General features: G+C 49.0%; 1 protein-coding gene across 2 annotated transcripts in view; it reads right to left on the bottom strand.

The window, feature by feature from the left end:
• Positions 1-9,252: 9,252 nt before the first annotated feature.
• The window catches only part of MXRA7 (matrix remodeling associated 7), a 34,831-nt gene continuing 32,123 nt past the window's right edge, over positions 9,253-11,960 (bottom strand). For both annotated transcript variants that reach the window (XM_008011628.3, XM_008011627.3), the window contains exon 4: positions 9,253-10,818. In XM_008011628.3, the coding sequence (XP_008009819.2) occupies positions 10,704-10,818 (115 nt within the window). In that variant the 3' untranslated portion in view covers positions 9,253-10,703. The remainder of the gene's footprint in view (positions 10,819-11,960) is intronic.

Below are 11,960 nucleotides of genomic sequence, written 5' to 3'. Positions count from 1 at the left end.
CAGAGGTCGGGTGTGGTGGTTCATAACTGTAATCGCAGCATTTTGGGAGGCCGAGGTGGGAGAATCACTTGAGCCAAGGAGATTGAGGCTGCAGTGAGCTGTGATGGTGCCACTGCACTGCAGCCTGGGCAGTAGAGCAAGGTCCTGCCTACCAAAAAAAAAAAAAAAGATGCTAACACTAATAATCATAGTGGGTACTTTGCTGTGCCACCCATAACTCTCATTAGGAATGAAGGATCTTTAAAGATCTTTCCCCCAGTTCTGGGAGTGCTGCTGTCAAAGTCTCCACTGTCAGCATCTATGGGGGGTGGGGGTGCTACTTCAGTGGAGAGAGTAGTTTCAAAATGACTCCCCACAGTGTCTGCTCAGCCTCTACTGCATCACAGCTCTCCCTCCTCCCTGTGCTGAGTCCTCTCTCTTTCCTCCTCCTCCTGCAGGTCTTGACCTGGGAGCACCCCTAACAAACCTCTTACATGCCGACCTCCACCTCAGTTGGCTTCCTGGGGACTCAACCTGCCACATATCATGTTTCTCACAAGAACTAAATCACATAGAACATAAAGTTCTAAGCCGGGCGCTGTGGCTTACGCCTGTAATCCCAGCACTTTGGGAGGTCGAGGCGGACAGATCACTTGAGGTCTGAAGTTCAAGACCAGCCTGGCCAACATGGTGAAACCGTTTCTACTAAAAATACAAAAATTAGCCAGGCATGCCTGTAATCCCAGCTACTCGGGAGGATGATGCACGAGAACTGTTTGAATCCTGGAAGGCAGAGGTTGCAGTGAGCCAAGATTGCACCACTGCACTCCAGCCTGGGCGACAGACACTTCATCTAAAAAAAAAAAAAGAACATAAAGTTTTTATCCCAGAGCCAGACACACAGAGAACAATAAACATTGGTTGTTATCATTATACCTTCTTTTCTCTCATGGTTATAGATGAAAAAATAAATAAAATTCCTCTCAAGAGGCCAAAGGGGGCTGGGTGCGATGACTCATGCCTGTAATCCTAGCACTTTGGGATGTGAAGGTGGAAGGATCATTTGAGGTCAGGAGTTTGAGACCAGCCTGGCCAACATGGTGAAACCCTGTCTCTACAAAAAATACAAAAATTAGCCTGGTGTGGTGGTGCGTGCCTGTAATCCCAGCTACCCAGGAGGCTGAGGCAGGAGAATCGCTTGAACCTAGGAGGTGGAGGTTGCAGTGAGGGGAGATTGCACCACTGCAGTCCAGCCTGGGTGTCAAAGCGAGATTCTGTTTCAAAACAAAAAGAAAAAGTCCCAAGGAGAGACCACAATGTGTGCTTATGGTGCCATTCTGACTGGGATCTTTTATCTTCAATGCTATATGTATGTATATACATAGGTATATACATGCTTTATTGAGATACAATTCATATGCCATACAATTAATCTATTTAAAGCATATAATTCAATGGCTTTTTGTTCATTCAGAGTTGAGCAACCATCACTCTAATCATTTTAGAACAGTTTGGGTTTTTACCCCTGTACCCATTAGCGGGCACTTCTCTTCCCTCCACCCCACCCCCAGCCTCTGGCAACCATACATCTACTTTCTGTCTCTATAGATTTGGCTATTCTGGACATTTCATGTATATGGAATCATACACTATGTGGTCTTTGTGTCTGACTTCTGTCACTCAGCATGATGTTTTCAAGGTTCATCCATGTTACAGAATATATCAGTACTTCATTCCTTATTACTGTTGAATATTCCATCATGTGGATAGATCACATTTTGTTTATCCATGCATCCAGTTGATGGATGTTCTTTCCACCTTTTATTTTTTATTTTTATTTTTAGAGACAGAGTCTCCATCTGTCACCCAGGTTGGAGTGCAGTGGCACAATTTTGGCTCACTGCAACCTCTGCCTACTGGGTTCAAGTGATTCTCCTGCTTTAGTCTCTGCAGTAGCTGGGATTACAGGCACACTATCATGCCTGGCTAGTTTTTTGTTGCTGTTGTTGTTGTTGTTGTTTTTTTGTATCTTTTTTTAGCAGAGAAGGAGTTTCATCACGTTGGCCAGGCTGTTCTTGAACTCCTGACCTCAGGTGATCTGCCCACCTTGGCCTCCCAAAGTGCTGGAATGACAGGCGTGAACCACTGAACCCGGCCATCTTTTAGCTATTATTTCCGCTTTTGGCAAATCATGAATAATGCTGCTCTAAGCATCCATGTACAAGTTTTTGCATGGACATATGTTTTCATAGGTATACGCCTAAGAGTACATATATATTCTTTTGTGTATACACCTAAGAACGGAATTGCTGCGTCATTTGGTATCACTTTAATATTGGGATAAACTGCGAGTTTTCCAAAGCAGCTGCACCATTTTACATTTCCATGAAGAGTGTGTGAGGGTTCCAATTCCTCCACTTCCCTACCACTTGTTATTATCTTTTTTATTACAGCCATCCTCGCGATGTAAAGTGGTGTCTCATTGTTGCAGTTTTTGATTTGCATTTGATTGACATGTTGAGCATCTTTTCATGTGCTTATAGGCTATTTGTATATCTTTTCTGGGAAAATGTCTGTTTAGATATTTTGCTCCTTTATTGAGTCTTATTCAGTGTTTCGAGTTTTGTTTTCTTCATCTGTAAGAGAATGTTACAGCCTTTATAGAGTAGTGAAGATTAATGAGAGAACATTTATTTGCAAGGCACACAGCACAGCGCTCTGCAGGGCACTTGGCATGCACTCCAAAAAGTTATCGAACCTTCCTGTCACCTTGCCTTGCAAGTAGAAACCAAGCCGAGTTCGTTCTGCATTATGTCACTTACCATAGTGTTTTGCATGAAGACAGGCTCAATAAATGTCTGAGAGTAAATGGGCCAATTCCCACCATTCAATATTCAAATCTGAATCCTCTGTGCTTTGCCCCCTTTCTCCCATTTCTTTCATTGAACCTTTTCTTCCTGGAACAATTTTCTTAATTTTATTCCCCTTGCCAGCTGCCTCCTCTTCTGAAATTTAACTTGCAGTATCATTGAAGCTGAGTACAAAGAGAACCAAAGACACCACCTATGGCAGTCCCGAGGTGAATGTGAACCATTGAAGGAAATGAGTGTCTACAGTCTGTGAGCATAGCCCGTCCCATCTTAGTGAGAGCCACAAAAAGTAATTAAAGTACTTAAAGGAATGAGAAAAGGGAGATTTTCAAAAACCCTGATTGCAGACTGAGTTATTTAACACAGTTCAGCAACTCTGGTCTGAGGAATTTTCACCTGTAGAGGACCCAGGCCACCATCAGGACCAAAGATTCCAGGTTGGTGGGGCGACCCCCTGGGATGTGGAGCCTGCAGGGGGCCACAACTGGGTGGAGAAAAGGAAACAATGTGATCACTTGGCCGAATGGTAAGTCCAACCCATTTCACAGGCACTCAGCCTGTACTCAGCCTGCTCTGGTAAAGCCCAGCTGAGGTGCCTGCAGCAGGGCAAGCACAGGTGAGGGAAGGTGTGACTGCCAGCCCACCTGAAGATGTGAAGCTGGGTGTGTACAGAACTGCTGGCTTTTACCTTAGGCCTGGGACAACAGGGAATGTGAAAAGCAAGGGGGGTGTGTGTGTGTGTGTGTGTGTGTGTGTCTTGGGTCCAGCTGCAGTACCACCATCTGAAACCCCCTGAAACCCTGGGCCACCCTCCGAATCTGCTCGAGGGCAAGCCTGGGAGCGTCAGGGGGAGGAAGGTGGAGACACGGGTGTCTTAGAAGGCAGGGACTGGTTTCACCTCATCTTTGTATTCCGGGGCCCAGCTTGGTACCCAAAGACCGTTTGTGGAGCTCATGAAATGCTCCCCCAGGCCGGGCACGGTGGCTCACGCCTGTAATCCCAGCACTTTGGGAGGCCAAGGCTGGCGGATCACTTGAGGTCAGATATTTGAGACCGGCCTGGCCAACATGGTGAAACCCTGTCTCTACCAAAAATACAAAAATTAGCAGGGCGTGGTGGCGAACACCTGTAGTCCCAGCCACTCTGGAGGTTGAGGTAGAAGAATCGCTTTAACCCGCTGGCAGAGGTTGCAGTGAGCCAAGATCGCACCACTGCACTCCAACCGGGGCAACAGAGCGAGACAACGTCGTCTCAAAAAAAAAAAAAAAAAAAAAAGCTCCCAGTTCTAGACGCTTTGGGAGCCGCCGCTTAAGATGCAAACATGGCCAAGTCTAAGAACCACACCATGGCCGGGCGCGGTGGCTCAAGCCTGTAATCCCAGCACTTTGGGAGGCCGAGACGGGCGGATCACGAGGTCAGGAGATCGAGACCATCCTGGCGAACACGGTGAAACCCCGTCTCTACTAAAAATACAAAAAAAAAACTAGCCGGGCGAGGTGGCGGGCGCCTGTAGTCCCAGCTACTCGGGAGGCTGAGGCAGGAGAATGGCGTAAACCCGGGAGGCGGAGCTTGCAGTGAGCTGAGATCCGGCCACTGCACTCCAGCCTGGGCGACAGAGCCAGACTCCGTCTCAAAAAAAAAAAAAAAAAAAAAAAAAAAAAAGAACCACACCACACCCAACCAGTGCCGAAAATGGCACAGAAATGGTATCAAGAAACTCAGATCACAAAGATACGAATCTCTTAAAGGGGGTGGACCCCAAGTTCCTGAGGAACATGCGCTTTGCCAAGAAGCACAACACTGCCCACTCCAAGCTTGGGAAGCGTGCTCGTGCCCGCCTTGCCTAGGGGCTCAGGCTGTGCCGGCCAAAGGCCGAGGCCAAGGATCAAACCAAGGCCCGGGCTGCAGCTCCAGCTTCAGTTCCAGCTCAGGCTCCCAAAGGTGCCCGAGCCCCTACAAAGGCTAAAGAGTAGATATTTCTGTCTACCAACGTGAGGACAGGAGGACTGGAGCGACCCCCCCTCCACCCGGCTGCCGTCTGTATGGGGTGGGGTCCTCCTGTGTTATTTGTACTAAGAAACCTGAGGCAGGGAAAGAAAAAAAAACAAACAACCTCCCCTAGTCCCACCTTGCGAATGCGGGACGCGGGGCCCTGTCCCGCGAGTGGCACTCAGGAGCCAGCCTCGGGCAGGCACCGCACGCCAGGCCACAGCTCGACGCGGCCGGGGATTCGCTGCAGGCGCGAATCTCTCGGCTAGAGCAGAGCAGCGGCAGCTGCGGGCCAGCCCACCTGTGCTCGGCTCGGCTCGGTTCCGGCTCCCAGGCAGCCCGGGGGTCGCTCACCCGGCCGTGAGGAACCCCAGCAAGCCGGCCTTAGCATAGGCTGGGCCACAAGCGCCCGACCACTTCTACGGCTGAGGCGCCAGGCGCGTGCCTACTGCAGGGCTGCCCGGGCCGCGCCGCATTCCTCATTGGACGATGGCCCTTGTCAATCACTGAGGAAATGCGACCTTGGGTGTGGCCGGACATCCGGGGCTTTCCACCCTCCGCGTGAGGTGGGATTGAGGTGGGGAAGATGGAAGGATGCGATACCCAATGGCCACAAATCAAGGCCTTTGGCTTCGCGGCAGATTGGCAGGTGCTTGAACCACTGAAATGCCGCAGAGCGACACCGGCGCTATGGCTGTGATTGGTTCACTTCGCGGGTGGGTGGTTTTCTCCTTGTGGTGGTCCCCACAGTAGATAAAATGGGCACCGTAGATAAAATAACACGTAAGTAAAGCTGCTGCCGGTGAGGTTTGGGAGTATTTTTGCTTTTTTGAAAGTTAGTATTTTGGCTCTCACAAAGCCTCCTGATTTTAGTAGGCTTTCCCTGGAATGACTCAGATTCTCTTTCGTTACCTTCGTCAAAGCACTCCCTCCCCGTGCAGCGTCAGGGTTGGAGAACTACCGCGCTGAGCCCAGATTACCGCCAAAATCGTCGGAAATGTGCGCAACTCAGTGAGCTAAAGCGGAGATTAGATGGATGGTATTTAATGGGACAAGACATGAGTGGACAGTTTACAGGAAAAAAAATGCAAGGGGCCCCTAAACATTTAAGTGGGCGCTCAGCCTTTTTCATAGTCAGAAGAACGCAAACGAACACCTCACTGAGGCCGGGCGCGGTGGCTCACGCCTGTAATCCCAGCACTTTGGGAGGCCAAGGCGGGCGGATCACGAGGTCAGCAGATCGAGACCAGCCTGGCTAACACAGTGAAACCCCGTCTCTACTAAAAATACAAGAAATTAGCCGGGCGAGGTATTCGGCGCCTGTAGTCCCAGCTACTGGGGGGCTGAAGCAGGAGACTGGCGGGAACCCGGGAGGCGGAGCTTGCAGTGAGCTGAGATCCGGCCACTGCTCTCCAGCCTGGGCAACAGAGCAAGACTCTGTCTCAAAAAAAAAAAAAAAAAAAAAAAGAAAGAAAAAAAAGAAACAAAACTTCATTGAGCTAAGGCTTCTGATCCATTAGATTGTCAAAAATCCAAAAGTTTAACAAAGTACCACTGTTAAGGACAATACAGAAACTTGATCGGCCCTGCATTGCTGGGAGGGAGTGCAAATTTACCTTTGACCTGCAATCCACCTGTAGAATCTACTCTGAAAGTAAACTTACACAAACATGAAACAGCATACGCGCAAGCTTTTATTTGTAGCAGCACTATATAAATTTGCAAGACTGGAAACCATGCAGATGTCCACGAGAGGGGGAATGGCTGAGTAAACTGGTACATCCGGGCTGGTACTACAGCCCAGCTGACTCTGTGGCGTTAAGAAAAATGAAAACGACAATATTTTCTATGGCGTGATCTGTCGCCAGAGATGATGTATATTGGCTGCTACCGTTAGCAAGAAGCAGCACTGAAACAATAAAACCAAAACTGATAAAAATGATAGTGTAAATGATGGAGAATCTGGTGGAAGCCCTAGAGGGTTTCCACCAATAGAAAAATAAGGTGATAATAATAATAGTAAAAAATATCTGTGGCAATAGGAATTTGTCAGGTTTCCTGTTCTGGAACCCAGCACTAGACCTGGAAAGGCATGTCTGGCTGGGTGGGACTCAAGTTACTTTATAACTGGAGGCCCTGCTATAGCCTGAGTGAAGGATTTCTGGTACCCTGCCCCTCTCCAAAAAGACATCTCTTTGGGAACTCTAGAACTGGAATGGTCCATCAGCACTGTCTTTTTGGCAGACAAGGCAGGCCTTTGTACCCCACCAGTGACTTGGTTTGGTGGGCTGCCCCCAGAACAGGATGTAATCTTGGGCAAGGCAGCTGCTATCAGGCTAGGCACAACCTCCCCCTCCAGGCTGTGAGGAGGGAAGAAAGGAAACAACTTCTACCTGCTTTAAAGTAGGAAACCTCCTCATCTGCCACCTCTCCTGCAGTGAGAAGTAGAGACTAGACATGGATACTCCCACATAGGATACTGGGGCCTAATGGGTGACTGTGGGCCTCCACCAGGCCCAGGTGACCCTGCAGATGTGATTCAGAGGCAGCCTCTCGCTGCTGTTCTTCAGCAGCCTGATTCCATGTGGACCATGCTGTTGCCTTCAGAAGTCATGGTCTGCCTGGACCTAGCCAGGCTGTACTGTTGAAGCCTTGTCATGTGCTCTTCCTTCCAGGCCCAGAGAGCTGCCCAGTAGGTCAACTTGGGCTTTGTATCAGGCTCTAAGTACAGGCAGGTCCTTAGGATAAATTAGAATAAAACAATCTCAGAGTGATCTAGTCTTAGTATAATTATTTACGTTTTCAAATTGAAAAAAATAAAAAAAAAAAGAAAACCATTAACAAATCAGCCACAGCAGAGAGGGGTACTGGGGGTTGATAGAAAATTTGTCCTCAGTTGTAGGTTTACTCGTAAAGCAGCTTAGATTGCGTGTTTTCTTCAGGGTCATTGGAAAAGGTGGTTACTGTCAGTCCAGGAAGTGGGGAGCCAGCTAATTGTATCCAGATGGAGGTACAATGGACACTTTGAGGGAAGGAGGCCCTGAAAAGTCTCTAGCAAGCAGGCTTTGGTAAACAGAACTGCAGATACTGATGAGTGACAGGCCACTGCTATTTGTGTCATGTCGGCAGAGGCCAGCGTGGGGCAGAGTTCTCAGCAGAGTGATGGAGGGAGGGCGGGGGAGAGATGTAAAGGCTTTGAGACTGGTTCCCATCATTGGAAAGAAGCTCTGGCTACCTGAATGTTTTAGGTTCTCTCAGCCCCCGCACCCGGAGAGAGTTCCACTGGGATTGGCTTCTGTAGGCCTCTGTGGTTCTAGGTTCTTGGTGGCAGTGACGTACATACTGGTGATTTTCTGACGTGACTGCCAGGTAGACATCTTTCCCTCGGTGTTTGCGCTCTTTCTCCCACCCTGCTGTTTCTTTCTGCCCTCCTTTATGCTTTTTAGCTTAGATTTGGTTCATTCTCTGAACTGAATCTCTGTGAGCTGATGAGAGCAATCTCAGATGAGGTGGCAGAAATGGTGTCAACAGAGGCCAGCACTTATGGGGAATAGACAAGAGCCACCCAACACCATAGCAAACCAGCAGTGTTTCCATGAAGTGTCCACGGCCAGGGGTGGGGCCTGGGCAGTAGACACCTACCACCGAGGAAGAGGAGGATGCTGAGCACTTCAGACACTGGCTTCCGAGTGCCCACCAAGCCCTGTCCTGGACCTCATAGGAAACTGAGGTGGAACAGGTGTCTCCCCAACACCCATGCTCCCTTTTATCACAGATCCCCAATGAAATGCAGTTACCTTCTCCTCCAGATGGTCATTTGTTCAGGGGATGCTGGGCTAATTTTTGTATTTTTAGTAGAGACAGGGTTTCGCCATATTGGCCAGGCTGGTCTTGAACTCCTGACCTCAAGTGAACAAAGAATTCTTAAATCATAACATGGTTAAATGCTTTTGACAAAACACATTAAAACAATTTCAAGAAGGAAAAAAGCATTCACCACAAAAGACAAACACTCATATTTGGATCCAACAACAGACACAGAGAGTGAATGGTCAGCAAAGAAGCAAAAGGGTGGAACAGAGAGGGGCTTCTGAAAAGCCCCTGGCAGGCAAGAGGTGATGGCGGGAAGTTAACCTTGTAATGGTGAGCATGAGGCATGGAAATGCCACTGCTCCACTTTTTTTCATGTAGTGTGTTGATTGAGCTTTCTTTCAGCAAACAAAAACTATTGCTAAGAACTTGCATAGGTTCTGTCTTTAGCATACCCTCCCTAACTCAGTTTGCTGAAGAACTGTGAATTGTTCTGCCAGTGGGGTGATCAGAAATGGGACCTGCATGGTGTGAAGGACCAGTTATCCCCATCATTGTATGTTCACTCATGAAGATGGAACAATCCCCTCCAGTGTCACAGGCACTGTTCTGTAAGATCACTTTGGCATTTTATTGAGTGCTTTCTGGTGACATCTCTTTCCCTGCACACGGGCTTTTCTTCCCTAAAGGCCTTTAACCTGCTGAAAGGTAAGGACCAGGTGGGGTGTTTTATTTCTTCTGTCTACAGTGTCTAGCATAGTTCTAATGAAATATAATTAGGCAAGTACTCAAATAAGTCTTGCCTAATTATATTTAAAGTAAGTATTCTGCTTAAGTGAGAGAAATTCTTGGCAGATCTTACCTCTAGTACCATTGTTTAGTGCCAGGATGAAAGGTGAGTCTCTGAATTAGGCTTTTTGCTAAAAGAGCCCTCCTGGCTGGGCACAGTGGCTCACACCTGTAATCCTAGCACTTTGGGAGGCCGAGGCAGGTGGATCACCTGAGGTCAGGAGTTCGAGACCAGCCTGGCCAACATGGTGAAACTCTATCTCTACTAAAAATACAAAAATTAGCTGGGTGTGGTGGCGCATGCCTGTAATCCCAGCTACTAGGAAGGCTGAGGCAGGAGAATCGCTTGAACCCAGAAGGTGAAGCATTCAAGCAGTGACCAGGCACCAGAGTGAGACTCTGTCTCAAAAAAGAAAAGAAAAGAACACTTTTCTTTAGCTGAGTGTGGTGGTACACACCTGTAGTCCCAGTCACTCAGGCCGAGGCAGGAGGATTTTGTGGGCCTGGGAGGTCAAAGCTGCAGTGAGTCATGATGGCACCACTGCACTCCAGCCTGGGTGACAGAATGAGACCTTGTCTCTTAAAAAAAAAAAAAAAAAAAAAATTAAGAATGCTCCCCCACAGCTTGCTTCCCTACAATTACAGAAGCTTCCAGAAATCCTCATAAGGCAGAATAAGAGTGTAGTTATTGGCTGGCCAAGGTGACTCATGCCTGTAATCCCAACACTTTGGGAGGCCAAGGCGGGCGGATCACCTGAGGTCAGGAGTTTGAGACCAGCCTGGCCAACATGGCGAAACCCTGTCTCTACTAGAAATACAAAATTAGCTTGGCGTAGTGGTACATGCCTGTAATCCCAGCTACTGGGGAGGCTGAGGCAGGAGAATCGCCTGAATCTGGGAGGTGGAGATTGCAGTGAGCTGAGATCACGCCATTGCACTCCAGCCTGGGCAACAGAGTGAGACCCCATCTCAAACAAACAAAAAAAGATTTGGATCAAGAGAGGGTCTCAGAGCCCCATAACAGCTGGAACCTCACCAGCAAGCAGAAGCCAGAGGGATCAGGGACTTTGTCCTCTGAGAAAACAGTTTTGATTCCTGTAAAGTAATATACACATTGCAAGAACTGGGCAAGTACGTATAGAATGTACGCCTGCATCTATGTTTATAAGGGCAAATTAGGCCTACAGAAGTCTGGAAAGAACAAGGGTGTGGGGCAGGGGTGGGGACAGCGTCAGGCATGGCCACTGTGCATCCCGTGGGCGCAGTCTACATGTCGTAGAGCCGGAGCTGCTCCTGCACGTCGCCGTCGGACATCTCGCCAAACGTCTCCTTGTTGTCTTTCATGAGCTTGAAGATGGCAGCCAGCTGTTCCTTCTGAACTCTGTCGAGAAGAAAGGACAAAGAGGAAGAAGGTGCTCCTAGCCCACTGGGGAGAGAGACAGCCTGTGTGCAGCTGGCGGAATTGGGACTCTCCTCTCTCCTGTGTGGCTGTGGTTGCTTTTCAGAAGAAGAAGAAAACGAAAATAAATAAAACCCGCTTAGAACATAGGAGCTGGTTGGGTCTGACACACGCAACTTTTGAGGGCTCTAAAAGCTGGGATGCGAAATCTCAGGTTTGCCGGGGAGGTTTGGGGACCCCAGGTATCACTTAGGTGCTCTGTGCCTCAGTTTCCCTTTGGGCCTCATTTGATTGTTGACTGCACATCCAACAGTGACGTAATGAGGAAGAAGATAGGCTCCATGAAGCGGCTTGAGGTAGTACTATGAAGAAGTAGGTTAGAAACAGCCTTCTTTGAGAGGAATGAGCCGGAAGTGGAGAAAGAAAAAACATCAGCTGGGAAATCAGGGAGCATACAGATGTGTGCAAGACGGTGCTTGGCAAAGGAGCGAGGAGGGCAGCCTGTGGGGTTTCACTGCCCAGAGAAAGGGGGGTGCCTTTTCCTAATCTGCACAAGGACACCCTATGGCAGGCGGCGGCCCTGCCCCTTTTACCAAGGGATGGGTATGGAGGAAGACTGGCCTAAATGTTTGTGCTGGGAGCAATGTCTTGTTATCTTTATGAGGCTCAGCTACACCATCTGACCAGCACAGGACAACTCCCGCAGCACAAACACCTCAGGTGGGGCGAGGCGGCTGCCAAACCCAGGGAGCCGTATGTTTGTTGTTTGTTCTGCTCTGGTGCCCTGTGCTCCTCAGCCCAGCTGGGCACTGCATGTTGGCTGCATCTCACTCTTCTGGTTTCTGGAGTTCCTGCCCTCCACACCACACCACGGGCTCAGTGCCTTCAGAGAACGTAAACCACATTGCAGCATTGGACCTCTCAGCCCCACCCTGCAGCTGGGTCAGCTATAAGCACGTTACAGGCTCTGCAACTGCAGGACCTCAGCATAGCCCTGGGCCACTGGCATCCCCAACGCTGCCTGGAGGGGTGGTCTCCACATTCGCTCCCATACTTTTGCTACCATATTCCTTCTGCTTCACCCTTCCCTCCTCTCCTCACCATGCATCTTCCATCCTGCAGAG

This window comes from Chlorocebus sabaeus, chromosome 16 (genome assembly GCF_047675955.1).
Source record: "Chlorocebus sabaeus isolate Y175 chromosome 16, mChlSab1.0.hap1, whole genome shotgun sequence".
Lineage (NCBI taxonomy): Eukaryota > Metazoa > Chordata > Mammalia > Primates > Cercopithecidae > Chlorocebus > Chlorocebus sabaeus.
The sequence above is the reverse complement of the archived record's forward strand: the minus strand, read 5'-3'. Positions and strand labels throughout refer to the sequence as shown.